This window comes from Nyctereutes procyonoides, unplaced genomic scaffold (genome assembly GCF_905146905.1).
Source record: "Nyctereutes procyonoides isolate TBG_1078 unplaced genomic scaffold, NYPRO_anot_genome, whole genome shotgun sequence".
Lineage (NCBI taxonomy): Eukaryota > Metazoa > Chordata > Mammalia > Carnivora > Canidae > Nyctereutes > Nyctereutes procyonoides.
Genome location: NW_026575033.1, coordinates 16403741 through 16425190, shown reverse-complemented (window position 1 = coordinate 16425190; position 21450 = coordinate 16403741). Strand labels below are relative to the sequence as shown.

At 37.5% G+C, this 21450-nt stretch overlaps 1 protein-coding gene across 3 annotated transcripts in view; it reads left to right on the top strand.

Annotated features, from left to right (window-relative positions):
* Positions 1 to 13929, top strand: part of ALG5 (ALG5 dolichyl-phosphate beta-glucosyltransferase) — a 47968-nt gene extending 34039 nt beyond the window's left edge. For all 3 annotated transcript variants that reach the window (XM_055317356.1, XM_055317358.1, XM_055317359.1), the window contains 3 exons: positions 2190 to 2341; positions 11549 to 11634; positions 13727 to 13929. In XM_055317356.1, the coding sequence (XP_055173331.1) occupies positions 2190 to 2341; positions 11549 to 11634; positions 13727 to 13842 (354 nt within the window). In that variant the 3' untranslated portion in view covers positions 13843 to 13929. The remainder of the gene's footprint in view (positions 1 to 2189; positions 2342 to 11548; positions 11635 to 13726) is intronic.
* The last annotated feature ends 7521 nt before the right edge of the window (positions 13930 to 21450 follow it).

Sequence of the window (21450 nt, the reverse complement as noted above, 5' to 3'; positions counted from 1 at the left end):
AATATTTTATATGGAAGGCACTGAGCAAGCTGTTGTGAGATTACCAAAGTATTTTAAGATGAGGTTTCTGCCCTATCTGCTTAGAGAGGTAAGACCTATTTATATCAGAACATAACTAATAATTCTAGGTGATAAATGAGAAGTGCTAGATCCTTCCAAAAAGTTTATTTTACAGTTTACAAACATTTTGCATAATTCTTCTCCAAAGTGATGATCAATTTATACTCCCACTAGTGAAGTATCCCCAACACTCCATATCCTAACAAAAGATTTAATGCTGTGATTCTTTATAGAGTTGGCCAGTTTGATTGGTATAATTTGGTGTCATGCTGTAGTTAAAATTTGGTTTTATTGGTCACTAATGAGAATGACCATTATTTAATATGTTTATAAGGCTACTTTTCTATGAGCTACTCTTAGGTTGTGTCCAATCTGCTTTAGGATTGTACTCGTTTTTATTTTTTATTTCTAAAGAATTCTAAAATTTTATTTTTCTAACATAGAAAGAATGGATACTACTCATTTTCAGTTACATGTACTGCAGATATCTTGTTTCACTGTGTTATTTGACTTTTTCCTCTTTGATATGAAATATAATAAAAACATAGAGAAATACACACATGCTTAAAAACTGTGTTTCACATACCTTACAGATAATTATTTTATTTTTCCTTCCCTTCCTGCCCTATATAATGCACAAGTGAAATTGTGGTCAGGAGGTTAAAGTGAGCTTTCAAGCCTTCTTCCTTTATTAAAAACATTTATTGAGTTCCTGTTACTGTCTGTGCCAAACAGTTGGCTAAAGGCTTAAATGTTATCTCATTTAATCTTTACAATAACATTGTGGGGTGGGCATTTTCTTTCCCATTTGATAGATGAGGAAAGTAGGCTGGAAAGAGTTGAAATAATTTGCTCAAGGTCACCCTGCTAATTATTATTACAGCCAAGATTCAAATATAGACCTGAGGTCTGCTCAGGTCAGTGGCTTTCTCTGCTTTGTTGTGTTATCACTGGTTAGTCATGGTTCCATTTGATAATGATAGAAAAAGCCATATAAATGAAGAATGATACTAAAGATTACAGTTATAAAAAGCAAGAACCAAAAGAAGGAAGGGAAATAATAAAATGAAATGGTAAATGTTCTACATAGACTCTTATTAGGTTCCCAATGTGCATATATAGTATATCATTCCATGGATCTATTACATTATAGAAAATTTTAAGAGATCCTTTTAATCCTAACTATGAGAGTCTTGAATACAATGATAATAATGATTCATTATTCTTAGTTTTAAAGTTTGCAATATTTAATAAATAATGGAATATTAAGTCATGCTACTACTCATAATAAAATTAATTACTAATAATATGAACACTCAGGTAGAATTAAAGACTACTTAAGTTGAATATCCAATATCTATTTCTAGTTAGAAAGACTGTTGTTTCAGACTCCTTCTTACTCTGACTTTTGTGATATTCTGCTGCACTTCTTTGATCAGTATTCTCATTAACTAGGCATAGAACTCTAGGTTTAAATCAGTGTTTCATTTTTCCAAGATGTTCTGACAGGTGTCACCTTTTTTTTTTTTTTTTTTAAGTATTTATTTGAGAAAAAGCAAGCACTGGAGCATGAGTGAGGTGGGGCAGGGGTGGGCAGAGAGGGAGAGGGAGAAGCAGGCTCCCTGCTGAATGGGAAGCCCAGCCTGGTTCTCCATCCCAGGACCCTGAGATCATGACTTGAGCCTCAGGCACCCACTTAATTGAGTCACTCAGGTGTCCCAACTCTCACTCTCACCTTTTTTGAAACTGAAATATATCCAAAGCACAAAATATGTAGACAAATGAGATGCTCTCCTAGTTCATAGCAGCCCAAAAGAGTTATGATAATCTCCTGGTAGATTAAAGCCCTGGCCTCTCACATGTACTGTGATTCTTCTTCTTGTCTGTTTCTTCTTGAATCTTCACGAAATGAATAGCTACTTCCCTGGTACCTCTGCCCTGTGGTAAGGAGTAGGCATCCTCAGAGTTTCTTCACTATACTTTGCCAGTGAAGCTAATGAAACAGTGGTGTCATATGTAAGGTCTACACAGCCAATTAAATATTAAAATGCAGTTGTCTGCAGCCAGGTGTTTTCAATTGTCCTTTATAGATTAATGGAAAAGTCTTTTATATTTTGGTTTTGTTTCAGCGTTCTTACTTCCGTACTCTGCTCATGTATGGGTTCCACTTTCTGGTATGGTTCCTTTGTGTCAAAGGAATCAGAGATACACAGTGTGGGTTCAAATTATTTACTCGAGAAGCAGCTTCACGGACGTTTTCATCTCTACACATTGAACGATGGTAAGTTCCTAACCAGATGTATTGGGCATGTTTTACACAGCAGCTATTCCAGGTCATAAGAAGCAGCCCTACATTCTCAGAAGGAACATTGAGGTTTAAACAAAATTGACACTTACAAATGTAAAGTTAATCTATGCCTTTATTCTTTTCCTGAGTTGGATCTTGTTTTCAAAATCTCAAACTAAACACATGGTATAAATTTAATTTATTCACTTTAATTGTGGACCGTATAGATCAAAAGGCCTGGAAACATCCTGTTTCCTTAGGCGTCTATATTTTCCTGTAAAGAAAAAAAAAAGCCCATAAATATCAAAACAGAAGAGGGCACCTATTTTCTTTTCATTCTTTCCTTTTTAGTAGTAAGTTCCTTCTCCTTCCTGTGACCAACCTCTGCATCCCCTTCTGCCTTCTTAGAACTTCACCCTGTTCACTTATTAGTCTTGTCTTTTCCTGTCAACCATCTTTTCTTGTCTTTCCCATCCGTTTTCAAAACAAGCTTAAATTTCTCTTACCATTAAAAACAAACACACAAAACCTCTCTCCATTGACCACCCCCTTAGTGCCCCTCCAGCTCCTCTTTTACAGCCAGCCTTTTATTGAAAGAGTGCCCTATGTCTTCTGTTTTCTCTCTTCCCACTCATGTCTCACCCCACCTCAATATGGATTTTTCCCCATCCCTCCATCTTAGCATCTAGGGACCTCCTGTCATGAAACCCAGAGGTCATGTGATATGACCACTTACTGTCTTAATTAACCCATCAGCAGTGTTCCATACTTCTGAGCACTCTCTCTTGACATATCCTGGTTCTCCGGCCTATCTTTATCCCAGACCTCGCCTCAGCTGCCTGTTTAGTGAATAACACTGATACACAGAAGCTTGAAACCTTGCAGTCAGCTCTGACATTCCCCAGTTCATGGCCCAGGCCTCTTGATTTTAGCTTTTGTGTCCCTTTGTTTCTCTTCATCTTCCCCATCAGCATCCAGCACACCCATCATTGCCTATGCTGTCCAAGGAGTCTTTTCAAAAATTAAAAGTGATCAATCAAATGCACCTCTTTTCTTAAAATCCTTCAGTGCCTTCCTGTGGCCTTGAGAGATGCTGCATAATCCAGCCTACCTGTGTCTCCACATGGGACCCTTCCCTTCCCAACTTCTTCAGCTCTTCCTTAGAGCAACCAATCCTCTCTTTCCAAACAAATCAGACACCCCTAATTGTGTGCTGTTGCAGTACCATAGCCCTTCTTCACAGGTCACACCTGTAGTTTTCTTTTTATTTGCAGAATTTTCTTTTTCTCTATTAAAACAAGCTCCAAAAGGACAAGAATCCCATCTGATTTTGCTTGCTAGTATATCCCACTATCTAACAGTACCTGGCACGTTACAGCTGCTCAATAAATATTGTTGGAAGAGTTAATACTTAGTATTACTCATTGGTTCTGTGGGAGTTGTGTTCATGGTGAGAATCTGAATAATTATTCCAATGGATGTTCACTTTTGTAGTTTCTATAACTTTTGTGCATCTGTTTGCAAAGATCTATTATCTCCCTAGAAATAGGTGTCATATGACCAACCCCCCCATAACTGTAAGAAACTGTCATTTCAGAATTAAAATTCTCATACATGGTTTTTTAATCTTTTTTTCATAGATTGAAAATTTTTAAGTAATGTATATTTGTTCTTCAAATTCAGATACATGTTTCTGTTATGTTAAAAAATAAAATAGATTGATAGTTAATTGACTCCAAAATCAGAGAATCTAATTGAAGAAGCCACTCTAGAAATAAAGCCCTCCCTCTACATTAGATATTTTTCAGTCAGCTTTTGGGTCCAGAACTAGATTCAAAGTACTAGGTTCTCTGTAGTTTGAAAGGAAGTTGGGGACTGAGGGTTGAGGACATTTAGGGTTAGAGTTGATAATTAGGGTTGATAACTTAAAAATCATGAAGTTTTTTTTTTTCTTTTTTTTTTTTAATTTTAAGATTTTATTTAATTATTTGACACAGAGAGAGCACACAAGCAGAGGGAGCAGTAGAGGGAGAGGGAGAAGCATACAACCCACTGAGCAGAGAGCCTGATGCTGAGCTTGATCCGAGGACCCCGAGATTATGACCTGACCCGAAGGCAGATGCTTATTGAGCCACCCCGGCTCCCCTCATAAAGCTTCTCTTGTCAGAATTGTTCTAGCAGTATAATGTCTGTGCTGTAGTATAATGGCCATTATAATATAATCTGAGACATTTATATAATTTTAAATATTCTAGTAGCCACATTAAAAAAAATAAAAAGAAACACATGAAATTTATTTTAATAGTGTACTTTAACACAATATAAAAATGTCATTTCAGGGCACCTGGGTGGCTCAGTTGGTTAAGCATCTGCCTTTGGCTGAGGTCATGATCTCAGGGTCCTGGGATCCAGCCCTGTGTTGGGCTCCCTGTTCAACGGAGATTCTCCCTCTCAGATTCTCTGTGTTTCCCTTTCCCTCTGCCCCTCCCCATTGCTAATGTGTGCCTGGGCACACTCTCTCTCAAATAAGTAAATAAAATCTTTATAGAAAAAAAAATGTCATTTTGGCATGCACTCAGTATGAAAAAATAATCTGGTATTTCACATATTTTTCTTTGTACTATGTCTTCAAACTAAAGTACACCTCCAATCAGACTAACCACATTTCAAATGCTCAGTAGCCACACTTGGCTACTGGTTACAGTATTGGATAGCATAATTCTAGAGTTTTGGGGTTTTTTTTAAGTTAAAGAACATGCTCATACTTTCTCTTTTAAATGTGATGTTTGTGTGCATGCCTTTTTAATATTTATTTGGATTTGATTAACAATGGTATTGACCTAATTTAAAATTTAGCCTCTTACATCTCTCTTTGGGGTCCAAATATGTTTATTTTGTGTAATGAGAACCACCAAATATGCATATATCAACTTGATTAGCAGTATACCCTTCACTATATTAATGTTTCATCACTGACTTTTATTCAAGCATCTTTGTCCTGGACTTAAAATCAAGAAAGACTAAAGAACAAATGTATTTCTTTCTTATGCAGCATAACTTATAGAAAGCAAGTTGCACATCTCTTCTTTATCTCCATGTGTCACCTCAGACTGGCATTTTAAGGATTTATCCCAAAAATTTATTGTCATTTTTCTCATAACTTTCAGGAAATTCAAATCAAGTAGAGTTGCTAGGTATTAGAAAACATTAAGCTACAGTAGAAAGACTGGGCAGGCATCTCTGATTCAAAATAACAGACCTGAGTATGGATTCTGGTAAACAATAAAGATATATGTAATGTTACATATAAGTGTATATATATAATCTCCATCCTCAGAACTGTATCCCATCTAAATTCTTTCCTTTTAATATTAAAGTATAATTGGATGAATTTATGGTAATTTTAAAAACGGATTCCTTGAAATGTACTTTCTCTGATGAATGCTTTTTTGTTTGTTTTTTTTATTGGAGTTCGATTTGCCAGCATGTAGCATAACACCCAGTGCTCGTCCCATCAAGTGCCCTGCTCAGTGCCCGTCACCCCGTCACCCCATCCCCCTGCCCACCTCCCCTTCCACTACCCCTTGCTCATTTCCCAGAGTTAGGAGTCTCTCATGTTCTGTCATCCTCACTGATATTTCCCACTCATTTTCTCTCCTTTCCCCTTTAATCCCTTTCACTGTTTTTTATATTCCCCGAATGAATTAAACCCTACAATGTTTGTCCTTCTCCGATTGACTTACTTCACTCAGCTTAATACCCTCCAGTTCCATCCACATCGAAGCAAATGGTGGGTATTTGTCGTTTCTAATGGCTGAGTAATATTCCATTGTATACATAAACCACATCATCTTTATCCATTCATCTTTCAATGGACACTGAGACTCCTTCCACAGTGTGGCTATGGTGGACATTGCTGCTAGAAACATTGGGGTGCAGGTGTCCTGCCTTTTCACTGCATCTATATCTTGGAGTAAATCCCCAGCAGTGCAATTGCTGGGTCATAGGACAGTTCTAGTTTTAACTTTTTCAGGAACCTCCACACAGTTTTCCAATGGCACAGTTTTCCACAGTTTCTCCAACTGGCTGCACCAGTTCACATTCCCACCAACAGTGCAAGAGGGTCCCCCTTTCTCCTCATCCTCTCCAACATTTGTTGTTTCCTGTCTTGTTAATTTTCACCATTCTCACTGGTGTGAGGTGGTATCTCATTGTGGTCTTGATTTGTATTTCCCTGATGGCAAGTGATGCGGAGCATGTTCTCATGTGGTTGTTGGCCATGTGTGTGTCTTCTTTGGTGAAATTTCTGTTCATGTCTTTTGGCCATTTCATGATTGGATTGTTTGTTTCTTTGCTGTTGAGTTTAATAAGTTCTTTATAGATCTTGGAAACTAGCCCTTTATCTGATAGGTCATTTGCAAATATCTTCTCCCATTCTGTAGGTTGTCTTGTAGTTTTGTTGACTCTCTCTTTTGCTGTGCAGAAGCTTTTTATCTTGATGAAGTCCCAATAGTTCATTTTTGCTTTTGTTTCCCTTGCCTTCATAGATGTATCTTGCAAGAAGTTACTGTGGCCAAGTTCAAAAAGGATGTTGCCTGTGTTCTCCTCTAGGATTTTGATGGATTCTTCTCCCACATTTAGATCTTTCCACCATTTTGAGTTTATCTTTGTGTCTGGTGTAAGAGAATGGTCTAGTTTCATTCTTCTGCATGTGGCTGTCCAATTTTCCCAGCACCATTTATTGAAGAGACTGTCCTTTTTCCGGTGGATAGTCTTTCCTGCTTTGTCGAATATTAGTTGACCAAAGAGTTGAAGGCCCATTTCTGGGTTCTCTATTCCGTTGCATTGATCTATGTGTCTGTTTTTGTGCCAGTACCACACTGTCTTGAAACCACAGCTTTGTAGTACAACCTGAAATCTGGCATTGTGATGCCCCCGGCTCTGGTTTTCTTTTTCAGTATTCCCCTGGCTATTCGGGGTCTTTTCTGATTCCACACAAATCTTATGATTATTCGTTCCAAGAATGCTTTTTTTTAAATCAGTGTTATGCATGTTAATAATTTAAAGTCAGTACCATAAGGCTTATACTAAAAAAAATCATTGTCCCTTCCCCCATCTCCCTTCTGTTCCCAGTTCCTTCTCCCTAACTACAGCCACTTTGAACTCTCCGCTGTTTCTTTGTGGAATTTGCTCTCATCTTCAGAATAATGGGTTTGCATAGTCCTGTCTCTCTTCAGTTTTAGATATTACATTCCAAAGTAAATCAACTGATAAATATGTAATTAGTTCTCTTAAACCCCTGTACATGCTCCACACCCTGCTAATACAGTTTCTAAATAATTTGTGGTTGGATCACTACTGATTGGTATAGCTGTGTAAAGATAATTCATATTTGAGACATACTGTGCAATATGATTATTGTACTTTCTGTTTTCCTGAAGATAATAAATATCTGGAGTTTCCATCCACTCCTTTACTATGGACATGTCACTTAGGCTCCCACTCTGTGAGGAGTAGAAAATATCTCCCCATACGTTCTGATGCACCAGATTATGCATCAGTGTCACCTTTTTCTTGAAGACGTCTAGTCAGCTCTCACCTTTCTAGTTCTCTGGCCTGCTGCACAGTCCCTGTTCTTCCTTTTCCTTGGTTTGCACCCCATTGCAGTAGATTACATCCTCTGTTAAACTGCCAAAGCATATAAGAAAGAAACCTGGAGATATTGCGTGTGAAAAATACCTTTAGTCTCCCCTCACGTTTGCCTAATAGTTAGCTGGAGAAAGCATTCTAGGTTGGAAATCATTTTTCTTCTGGATTTTGAAAGCATTGCTGTATTGTCTTTGGCACTCGGTGTTTCTGTAGAGAAGTCCAATTCTGACAATAATCTAAATCTCAATTCTTTGTCTATGGTGTTATTCCCACCCCCCTTTGGAAGCTTTTTCTCCACAGTGTTTCAAAATACCATGATTTTGGGGACTTAATGTGGCTCTTTATCACGCATCTTGTTAAGTTTGCAGTAGCCACTCTAAATCTGCAAGTCCATACTCTAGTTCTGGGAAATGTCCTTTAATCATTAAATATTTCTCTCTCTTTTTTCTCTTCCCTCTTATAAAACAGATGTGGAAACTCTATCCTGATTAAATTTGTATTTCTGTTATCAGAAATTACAATTTTCTACGACTCTTTTGTTTTCCAGTATTAATCTTTTAACTTATTCTTGTTTCATGACAACAGCATCTTCCATTACTTAATGTATTATTTAAAACTTGGACATTTTTTCTTTCCCTACATTGTTTCTGTTGCTCCAATTTTTTTCCCATATTTTCAATCATTAAAATCTATCCTCACATGTGTATAGTATAGTATAGTATAGCTTCATCAGAAGCAGTGTGCATGGTCAGAGAACTCTGATCAACTGGTAGATTTTACTGCAGACTAAGTAGTGGGGCCACTTTGTGCAGTAAAATCCCAACCAGCATTATCTTTGGACTGGTGGTTTTCACTAAAGTGGATCTCTCGATTTCCTGCCAGGGAAGTATGAGCCCGGCTGCCAGCATTTACAGAACCAACTTGAGCAAAGGAAAATCTCATAGAGATTTTCCGTGGGCCCTCCCTTGTAATGCCCCACCTGCACCACTTACAGACATCACTTGCAGAGAGGCTAGTGATGCCTAAGCCTTTGGGGGCACTCTGCAGTACCCATTCATCTGCTTCTAGGCTTCTCCCATTGTCACAATCTACTTTTCTTAGTTGCTGGTTGACCAACTACTTTCCAAGTTTCAGATTTTTTTTCCAATTTTTAAAAATTATTTTCATTTCTTCTTTGTTCTTATGTGTTTATTCCATCACTGTTGTTTTAATTTTAGGGGGGTTTCAGGAGGGAGCAGTAGGATATGTGTATGTCTGCTATGTTTAACAGAGTATCAACACACTCTTTGTTCTTAAGGAATGTATCTGTGAGGTCACAGCTATACCAGGAACTGAGTAACAAAAGAAAACAGTAGCTCTGCCTTCCCCACATCTGCAAAAACACACAAAGGTTGGGACGCCTGGGTGGCTCAGTGGTTTAGCACCTGCCTTCGGCTCAGGGCGTGATCCTGTAGTCCTGGGATCAAGTCCCACATTGGGCTCCCAGCATGGAGCTGCTTTTTCCTCTGCCTATGTCTGTATATCTCTCATGAATAAATAGATAAAATCTTAAAAAAAAAAAAAAAAACACTAAGGCATCTGATTTGGAAATTAACCCTTACGCTGTTTCTGTACAATAGCATAAGGCTCTATGCAGAAATACTTGGTATGTTACTTATGTTTGCTTTGGTAATAGATTGGTCTCTCATAATATGATGTGAACGATACATTTTTTTAAGTAAACATTTTCATGTCTGTCTTTTTTTTTTTTTTTTTTAATTTTTATTTATTTATGATAGTCACACAGTGAGAGAGAGAGAGAGGCAGAGACACAGGCAGAGGGAGAAGCAGGCTCCATGCACTGGGAGCCTGACGTGGGACTCGATCCCGGGTCTCCAGGATCGCGCCCTGGGCCAAAGGCAAGCGCCAAACCGCTGCGCCACCCAGGGATCCCCTCATGTCTGTCTTAAAATGTTAAAAGAGGATAGAGTAATAGTAGAAGTAGAAGGTGAATAGCCCTTTCAGTTTTTTGTTAATATAAAGTAAATTAATTAGTGCTTTTCCCCCCACTCCTTGTGTTGTTTTACATCTTTGATATGTCACTCTATATGCTGATATCCTTAGAATACTTAATAATCTTGTTTAGATTATTGAATATCATTAGAACTAATTCAGCCTTTTAGGTATTGTTTTGTTTTGTGTTAAAGGAGAGGGTTAAGGGTTAACTAGGCTTAATATTCAAATAATTTCCTCCTTTCTTGAGTGTCCCATGCTAGTTAACAGAACTTATATGCAATCTTTTTAATAACACAAAGAAAGCTTTTGTAGATGGTTTTATCATCTTAAGTAAATATTTTATTAGGATAAGAAAAAGAATTAAGTGCTTTAAAAAATAGTTTTCATAGTGAATTATATAAATACTTGGGATTTAAACTAGTCACAGAGTGCATAGTAGTAGTTTTGTGGCCAAGAAAACAAAGCTCCCAAATTCAAGTTTTCTGGGAGGAAAATCAAATAGAAATGGATTTTAAGTATTTTTTTGTTTGTGCTAATACTTTGAAACCAACCCCTGGAAGTCTGAAGTGTATTCCCTTTCAGTCTAGAAAGTGAGGGTTGGGGCTTGCTTAACAGGCACAAGATGAAAGCAAAACAGTAAAGGACTCCAGCGCTTTTGGTTTGAAGAGCATGAAGGAGGTTTAACAGGTAGTGGGGCTTCTCTCCCTGAGCTCACTGCCAGTGAGAGAAAGAAACTGGCTTCAGAGAATTTGTAAGTGGAATCCAGGAGAACTTCTAAGTCAGGATTCAGAAACTTTAGGGGAAGCAGATTTCACCTACCCAAGGGGTAACTGAGAAGGAGCTTTCAGAGCTTTCTACTGGGAGAAGGAAGGATGAACTGGGAATTCAGACTAGAAATTCTTTTAATGATTAAGTTAAAATGAGACAATATATCTGTTCCCATGTATATATTTGCTTATAACCAAAGAGCATTTCAGACTAATCTTAAGTGGCTTTTCACTTTCCACAGCTGGCAGTACTGTCTTGCCCAGAATGGCATGGGGAAAGGAAAAGGAAAAGACAAGGCCCTAAGCAACCGTGTATTTAAAAAAGAATCCTTGATCCTTTGATGGTAGAGAATGTAATCAAGTAACTCTAAAGTGACTGACATTTCTCCAAGAGCTGCTTAGAGTTCTGTTTTATCAGCTCTCTGAATCAGTTGAAAATGCTATCAATTCTATACCTTCAGCTAGTTAAGCCTGGGATTGAAAACCATCAATCTTGAAAATTTGCATGATTAAATCTTCTCTTACAGCCCAATTTTACCCCTGGGAGCTTCTGAGTTATGATAGGGACACCATATTTCTCATTTAAATGTAATGCAGTGACACACTAAATTATTTACCTTGAAGCTCCTGAACTACTTAACCTTTTATTTGACTTTCTAAGAATCTGACTTTCAGTTTTACTATATAAGCTATATATCTGCTTTATAAGTTTCTTTAAAACATGTCCAGGTAGAGATTTAATTATATTCTATTTCTCTAAGAATAAAAATCAATATATTTTCTGTTTCAGGGCTTTTGATGTAGAATTACTTTACATAGCACAATTCTTTAAAATTCCAATAGCAGAGATTGCTGTGAACTGGACTGAAATTGAAGGTGAGTATCTTTGTTCATGTGGCAGCTGATATTAAGTGGTGGTGGAGGTAGGTAACAATACAGTTGTAAAGTTAGCTGGCTGCCCCCATCAGGGCCTACTCAACTGACTTGACTGAGAAGGGGCAGTTCCATAGAGAGTTCTGCCTCCTAATCCCCTCCATCCTCTAGATGGCATCCTGCCTTCTCTATCCATGCAGTCTCTTCCTGGGGTCTTCAATAGGCCTCCTACCCGGCCCATGAAATTCAGTAAAACTTCTACAACGGACAGGATCATGGCAATCTGAGTCTAGAAACAAGCTTGATTAAGTCTTTTGAGATAAATTTTGTTTGTATCACCTTTCATTTATTGTCTTATTTCATTACTCAGTAGATATTGAGTACCTATAAGCCACCATGCAGAGCAAAATAAGGAATTATAGTTGTTTTTACTCCAAATGTCCATAGTCCGTTCAGAGCCAATCTTTAACTGGTACCTGTACATATATCCAAAAAATGTGAAAATCTCTAAGATCTCTAATAATGTGAAATCTATCATAATTCTTAATAATTCCTGTTTGAAAAAGCTTAGCTTATAATTTATAGAACTGAAAATATATTCTGGTTTTCCCCTTTGCTTACCTTAGAATGCATCAAAATTAATTCATAGTATGGAAGCAGTTAACAGTCAACTGGAGACTTTCAGAGTCACCCCTCCCCAGCTGAGCATGGCTTCCACTTAGAAAGTAGTTCTTATAGTATGCCATTATTGTTCTGGAACCATGGATGTTTAGGGACAGGAGAAGATTAAGAACTAGTCTGGGAATCATACAAACGATAGAGTCTAAGACAAATTCAAACCTCTTGGAATCTTGCTGAATCAGTTTAACTTAGAAAAATCTAACTACTCTCCACAGTAGCGGCCTAGGTCAAAGGGGATTCAGAAGCTGGTAAAGGATTGCTCAGACTTGTAAGGATCTGATGTGTCAATCTGCGCCTAGCATAGACTCTAGGGAAGTTGAAATGGGAAAAAGTAAAAATGTGTTTTGTATTTACATCATTTGCTCATGTGCATTTCAGAGACAGTTATGTATTACTTTTTGTTAATGGACACTCAATGTGTAGTTTTCTGTTAGTCATTCTAGAATCCTTGCCCATATATACTCAGTCCCTCCTCCCTATAATAGGACCATATGAAATTTCCACAATTTAGATCATTCCCAATTTCATTTAACTTCCAAGATGTTTTGTTTTTGTCATTAGTGAAACCACTCACTTCAGCTTTGAAGATGTTTAATTCTTTTGTAAATGACGCAAATAAAATTAAGATGGATGAGTTAATTAACTTGACTGAGGTAATCATTTTACAGTATATGTATATAAGTATATATATGTGGATATATATAAATCCTTTACATTCTGCACTTTACATTTATTTCAATTTTATTTGTCAATTCTACCTCAATAAAGTTGGGGAAGAAAAGAGAGAAGAGGAAGAAGCTAGCATATTTGGGTATAAATCTAGAAAATCGTTGGTATTTTGATCTTCGCCATGACACTTTACCATCCAGCACCCCAGTTACCCGACCTGCAGTCTACCCTTGACTTAATTAAAAAAAACAGTTCCACAGGATAAAATCAAGGAATACAAGCTTTTAAAACATGCTCCAGGAGGCAGATCTCCTGTAGTCAACTGGGCTTGGCACACTGCCATTTCGCAACCACTGGACAAGATGTCCTAGCTAAAATCGTTTTTCTTTTAGCTGATTGAGAGTCTTTAGTAGAATTAGAATAAAAATTGGGTTTTTGTCTTGGATTTCTTATCCCAGATTATTAATTTATATTATGTATGGAAATGTACCTACTTCTCTGCAGTACATGAAACTGAAAAGTAGCATGTGAAACATGAAAATTTGTCCTAAAAAGTCATTTTTAAATGTACAGATGGAATTAAATATATACATAAATATATGCATACATACATAATATAAAAAGTAAATTAAGGTAACCGGAAGGTCACAAAGGTCATGTAAGACTGAATATAAAATATAATTTTAATTGATATATTTTCTCCAGTGTTTAAGTTAATTCATTTTTAATTATTTTTTAATCACAGGTTCTAAATTAGTTCCATTTTGGAGCTGGCTACAAATGGGCAAGGATCTACTTTTTATACGACTTCGGTATTTGACTGGTGCCTGGAGGCTTGAACAAACCAGGAAGATGAATTAGGTTATTTGCCATCTTTGTATTCTTATGTATCAGTGTCTCACATTTCATTTGAAATTAAAATTTTAAATAAACCTAGAATAAACATTGTCTGCCTTTTGGTAATTTTAAATAATTAAATGCCATAACTAAAAATGCTTATACTTTGGACCAAAAAAATATAAGGTATTTGTAAGTCAGATTTTCTTTTGCTATAGCAGTTTTATGTATTTAGATTAACTATCATTGTGATTCTGAGAAATACAACTTTTAAACAGAAGAGAGAATCTTACTCTAAAGTACCTGCATAATTCTCCTGAACTTAAATATAAACCAAAATCATATATCTGTGCTCAGAGATTTAAAAATCAAATCAATATTAAGTCCATATTTCAACTTAAAAAATTCTAAGAGGGGATCCCTGGGTGGCGCAGCGGTTTGGCGCCTGCCTTTGGCCCAGGGCCCGATCCTGGAGACCCGGGATCGAATCCCACATCAGGCTCCTGGTGCATGGAGCCTGCTTCTCCCTCTGCCTGTGTCTCTGCCCCTCTCTCTCTCTCTCTCTCTCTCTCTCTCTCTCTCTGTGACTATCATAAATAAATAAAATTTAAAAAAAAAATTAAATAAAAAAAAATAAAAAAATAAAAATAAAAAATTCTAAGAAATTATATATTAAAGGACATAGGTTCTGTCACAAAGGCCTTCACTTGCTTAAATGGTCTCTCTCTTGGCAACACCTTGCTCTTGAGTTCATGTTATTAGAAACTAAAAATCCTTTATTAAAAAGAAAGTTTTGGGGGCACCTGACTGGCTCAATCTGTAAAGCATGTGACTCTTGATCTCAGGGCTGTGAGTTTGAGCCTCCTACTAGGTATAGAGATTACTTTTAAAAAAGAGAAAGTTCTTGTAATATTAATAATTGTATACACTTAACATCAGAAGCCTGTTTCTGAGATACTATAAAGACTAATATGGGGGATCCCTGGGTGGCGCAGCGGTTTGGCGCCTGCCTTTGGCCCAGGGCGCGATCCTGGAGACCCGGGATCGAATCCCACATCAGGCTCCCGGTGCATGGAGCCTGCTTCTCCCTCTGCCTGTGTCTCTGCCTCTCTCTCTCTCTCTCTCTCTCTCTCTCTCTCTGTGACTATCATAAATAAAAAAAAAATTTAAAAAAAAGACTAATATGGGGCACCTGGGTGGCTCAGTTGGTTGTGTCTGCCCTTTGGCTCAGATCATGATCCCAGGGTCTTCAGATCGAGCCCCACATCAGGCTTTGTGTTTGGTGGGGAGCCTGCTTCTCCTCCCTCTGTTGCTTCCCCTGCTTGTGCTTGCTCTCTCCCTGTTGAATGGATGGATAACATATTAAAAAAAAAAAAAGACTAATAAAATAGCAATTATAAAATAATTTACCCCTAAAATTCAGAATTAGATTTCCTGATGTTTTAGAGAAACTAATAATAATACCTAACATTTATTCATTGCTTACTGTGTGCCTGCCACTGTTCTATGCACTTAGTATATAATAATTCATTACAATGGAAGAGGAAACTGAGGCATAAAGTGGTTACTTAACCCAAGGTCACACAGCTAGGAAACAGTACGAGTCATGATTCTAGTCCATGTAGTCTGTCTGGATCCAAAGCCTACGCTCTAAGGACTATGCTACTTGAGATTCTGAAGCTATGAAAATTGGAGATATCAAAAAGTTTCAGAAGTACCTTAAATAAAACATTTTAAAGACAAAACTCAAGTGAAAAATAAGCTGAAAAGTGATTCCTCCCTGGTTTCAACAACAGTAATATGATCATATCTGCAATAGACAATAAGAACCTTGAATACAGGGATCCCTGGGTGGCGCAGCGGTTTAGCGCCTGCCTTTGGCCCAGGGCGCGATCCTGGAGACCCGGGATCGAATCCCACATCGGGCTCCCGGTGCATGGAGCCTGCTTCTCCCTCTGCCTGTGTCTCTGCCTCTCTCTCTCTCTCTGTGACTATCATACATAAATAAATAAAAATTAAAAAAAAAAGAACCTTGAATACAGAAACCATTTCTTACTCAAATTAGAATCCCTAGCATAGTGCTTAGCCTATAGTAGATACTGACTGGTGATTAACTGAATAAACAAACTTAATTTACTACCAGATTTTTTTTTTTTTAAGATTTTATTTATTTACTCACGAGAGACACAGAGAGAGAAAGAGGCAGAGACATAGGCAGAGGGAGAACCAGGCTCCATGCAGGGAGCCCGATGTGGGACTCGATCCTGGGTCTCCAGGATCACGCCCTGGGCTAAAGGCAGCAGTAAACCGCTGAGCCACCCAGGCTGCCCTACCACCAGATTTTAAGAGCATTTAAAGTCACTTAAATGAAGAGAACAAAGCAAGGCTTATGCAAGTAGAAATGATAGAAAGCCAAGAGTAGAAGAATGATCATGAACATTTACAAGAGTTTAAAGTACAAACCCAAGCCAAAAATAAGATCCTTAATGAAACTATACTAAAAATAAAAATAATTTACAGGCATACTTCATTTTATTGCACTTCACATAGTTTTTACAAATGAAAGGTTTGGTCACCCTGTGTCGAGCAAGGTTCAGTGCCATTTTTTCAACAGCATTTGCTCAATCCATGTCTCCATCACATTTTGGTAATTCTCACAATACCTCAAAATTTGTCATTATTTATTATGGTGATCAGTGATCATAACTCAATGAAAGCTCAGATGATGGTCAGCATTTCTTAGCAATGAAGCAATCTTTTTTTTAATAATAAATTTTTTTATTGGTGTTCAATTTGCCAACATACAGAATAACACCCAGTGTGAAGCAATCTTTAATTAAGGTGTGTATAATTTTTTTAGATTCAATGCTATTGCACACTTAACAGACTACAGAGTAGTGTAAACACAACTATTATATACACTGGGAAACCAAAAAATCAACGGACTTTATTGTAATTTTGGCTTTATTGCAGTGGTTTGGAATCAAACCCATGATATATCCGACATATGCCTGTTGGCATATGCCTGCTAGCTTGCTCTTTGCAAGCTAGCATAAAAATGCATATTTGAAGCATATAGGAATTTTGAGGGGGAAGTATCAATACTTTTATGTAGTTCATCCATGAATACTATTAAGATAGGGTTCTGGTATCCTTGATGCAAATTCACCTTTCTAAACTCATTTCACCTAGGTTAACAGCATAGTGTAGAATCTGAAGCACTCTGTGAGAAAAAAAATGTAGTTTGACTTGTTGACATTACATAACCTGCTAACAATATAACAAGCAGCCATAGCAAAAGTGAAAATATCGGCTACTATTATTTTACCTATGTATAAGAAAGTTTGATAAGAATTTTACATGCATTAGTTTAGTCTGATCAAACAAATCTATCCTATAGGAATAATTACCCACACTTCAGAAATGAATAATTAGGCTTAGGCAAGTAATTTGCCCAAGGTCCCACAAGTAGCCAATAGTTGTACTTCTAAATAAAAGAAAGTATAAAGGATAGTGGGACATGATTAAAACTGAGAGGACCTTCTGGCTTATTCTTACAGAATATTTTAATACAGAGTTTGTTTGACTTCAGATTCCATCTGGATGATAATGTGTTGACATCTGTAATTCCATTCTCTCCATAGTTATGTATTTCTGCCGTTCATGGTTGATTTTCCAGTTCTATTTTCCATTTTCTTTATTGTTATAATTTCCTTCACAGCAGACACCTTGCCTTTTATTTGTGTCTACACACATTCTAAATTGTGATTATTCAATAAAGTTTCCCAAAGTAAACAGATGATGCCACCATTTCGATTCATTTGTCAAAAAAAAAAATTATATGAGTGAGTTTATCCACTTTATTGACAGCTAAGGCCCCTGAAATAGTCTGGTAGGCTGCTTTGTTTTTTTGTGCAATCTCAAAATCCATCAAATCTACAAATTAATTATTTCATTATGTTAATCCAATAAAGGACTCTATGAAGTGATACAATTATAATTCACTGATTTTTATTTTTTTAAAGATCTTATTTATTCATGAGAGAGAGAGAGGGAGAGAGGCAGAGACACCAGCAGAGGGAGAAGCAGGCTCCATGCAGGGAGCCTAACATGGGACTCAATTGTGGGACTTGATCCCGGGACTCCAGAAGGCAGGCGCCAAACCGCTGAGCCACCCAGGGATCCCCTAATTCACTGATTTTAAGTAAAACTCCAGGTAGTTTTGATGGTCACAAAAAAGCAGATTTGAACCCATCCAGGTGTTCTTTCTGTGCACAATACGAACAGATAGATATATAAATACACAGATTAAAAAAAAAAAAACTCATCCCAGGATCACTTGATACAGTGACAGAGTGCACTACATGTGCAAGCAAAACAGATCCTATCCTTGCCTTCTGAGAACTTTGCGTTTTAAGGGCACGATGCCTGCCAATCTCACCTGTAGAACCACATGCCTGGAGGCGCTCAGCCTGTCTTCTATTTATAAACCCAAGCCTGCTCATAAGTCAGTTGTTTGGAACTCATAAGTTGTTTCCCATGAAAACAATATTAGGAAAGTATGGTTAAGTCCTTACAGCAGTCTGAAACATGTATAATAAGTCTATAATATACCTGAACTACTCTGTAGTTCTGCAGTAATACCTGACCGTGTTTTGCAATGCTATTTCTGTGGAGAAATTGTTTTCCATTTTCCAAGTGGGAATGCCAGAAACTGTCTCTTCCCACAGCCTCTAGGAATCCCAATGAAAAGTCAGGCACATCAGCAGTGGGTTTAAACCTCACTGAAGCTTCTGCAGACACTGTGGGCAACTTCCCCCACCTAGGGGGGGTCGGGGTAGAGCAAGGGCTTCCATGGTAATCAGCAGAAACCTGCCTCCAGGTTTCTTCTATCAAAAGGTAGTCCTATAGAAAAGACTACATTAGTCCTACAGAAAGGACTGAGGGCAGAGAAAGGACCAAGAGTGACAGCGGTGATCTTTATCTGAGAAGTATCACAATGCACCTCAGAAATACTCCTGGAAAGTGAAGTTATGTATACTACCTCTCTGACCCACAAATGTTTACATTAACAAGAAAATGGGCATGCATATGCATATGTGTGTGTAATATATGTGTGTATGTGATGAAGGTAGAGGGTAGGTGATTGTCAATGCAACTCATTCCACTATGAGTGCAGGAACAGGAAAACCTAGGCCTCAAAACACATAGTGCCCATAAACATGCCCCAAACACACACTATTATATGAATTTAAATTTGAATCCTCCAAAATAAAATTGAAGAGAAAGTACAAGTCCTTAAACTAACAATATGTACACTACCAAATCTTTAGAAAAAGATTATTTTTAGGGAAGCTTGGGTGGCGCAATTGGTTGAATGTGTGGCTCTTGGTTTTTACTCAGATAATGATCTCAGGGTCCAACCAGCGGGGAGCCTGGTTGGGATTCTGGCTCCCTCTCTCTCTGCCACTCCCACTGTGCTCTCTTTCAAATAAATAAATAAATCTTTAAAATATATATATATATATATATATATCTTTTATAAATCACTCATTCATTCTATCATTCACTCAGTGAGTACATACATATCGAATGCCTAGCTCCCAAGCATTATTGGATGGATTTATTAGGTAATTCGGAGGAAATCACATTTAAAGGTGTCTAATCTCGAACAATCTACTTGGAAAGAAAGTGTGAAGCATTTACATAGCAATTCAAGTAATGTAAAATCAAGGGGCCAGATATGTTCTGAGGAAAATTAAATCTTTGCAGTTGAAAATTAGGAAAATTTTCCCTAAATTATTATATTTCTATAGGACTCTCCATGCACGATGTACAGCTTCGATAGAAGTAAAAACACCTCCATCTGGGAAGATACTTTATATCCTCCCAGTTCCTTTTGCTCTTTGTCATTCTTCCGAAATAAACTTAGAATAGCAGTCCCACTCATTTATAGTGTTAACTGTATTCCTTGAGATCTAAAGAAATATTTTCTTAAAAGCTTTAGTGGAAGGGACAGCTAAAGTTAAAGCAGGATAATTGTTCTACGACCAAAAAAAAAAAAAAAATTAAAGTAAGTACTCCCACTTCCAGCAAGGTGAAATAAATGTACTCTATCTATTCTCTCTTGCTAAGCACAAATAAAACCCCTGGACATTATATATAAAAGAAACAGAAGTAGATTCTGAAAGATGCAAGAAGAAGGCAGACTGTCTAGGGACCTTGAGACATACAGAAGGACACAGTGGTGACTTCCTTACATTTTCTTTTTGTCTCATATATCCCAGACTTGGAGGAGAAGCAGTCACTAAAAATGCTGATGGGCACAGGCAAAAAAAAAAAAATTCCTAAAATGCCTCTCTCTCTTGCCAAAAGACCATGAAAGGAGCAAGGTCAGCAAAACAGAAAACCTTCAGACAGTAACTGCTCCCTTCTTGAAAATTTGTTTTCACCACTGCAGAAAACAAATGGTGACCCTAACCTTGCTGACAATAGCAAAGGCTAAATGGGGAGCCTATACTGGTACCCTCATGAGGCTATAATAAGGCACCCAAACACCCTTAGCAGGGTGAAGTCAGAGAATGCCAAGTAAGGAGCAGGACTTTCATTCCCACCAGCCAATAATGAGTCCTCTACCTTATGACATAAGTGGAGATCACCAGAGGAGCCTCTCTTCCACTCCCACACCCTCTTCACAGAGTAACAAGCTGCTTTACCTCCTCCTCACTGACATGGTGTCAGAGAAGGCATCATTAACTCTAGTGATCCAGCAGTAATAAAGGAACCCTTACCACAATCACAATGAAGACCATGTAGCCAGAACTCCCATTCCTCCAATAGTAAAAAATAGCCTCTCTTCCCTTTGGTATCAATAGGGGCCAAGTGGGGAATCTGTACCTCCACCAGACAATATAATAAGACATGCTCCCCTTCCCTTGCCAGAGTAGTGTCAGAAAAAGCTTACTAATAAGAAAGGTTTAAATGAGGGGCAGCCCGGTGGCTCAGCGGTTTAGGGCCGCCTTACAGCCCAGGGTGTGATCCTGGGGACCTGGGATTGAGTCCCGCATCGGGCTCCCTGTGTGGAGCCTGCTTCTCCCTCTGCCTGTGTCTCTGCCTCTGTCTCTCTGTCTCTCATGCATAAATAAAAAATTAAGAAAAAAGAAAGGTCTAAATGAGATCCAGAGTCTACAAAAACAATTTTTTTAAATGTACAGGTTTCAAGAGAAAATCATATGTCAAAACAAGGACCAGAAAAATCTTAACTTGAATAAAAACAATCAATAGATGCCAACACTGAGATTACAGAAATGCCAGAATTATCTGACAATGTTTTTAAAGTAGCCATCATAAAAATGCTACAATGCAATTATAAGCATGCTTGAAATGTATGAAAAAAACAGAAAGCCTTAGGAAAAAAAAGAAAGAAAAGAAAATCTCAGTGGAGTAAAAGAAGTTATCAAAAACTAAATGGAATTTTAGAATTGAAAAACACAATAACTAAAATAAAAAGCTTAGTGGATGGCTCAACAGTAGAATGAAGGCGATGAAGGAAGGAGTTAGTAACCTGAAAGATAAATAGAAATTATTCAATCTGATCAAAAGAAAGACACTAAAATGAAAAAAAAAAGCCTC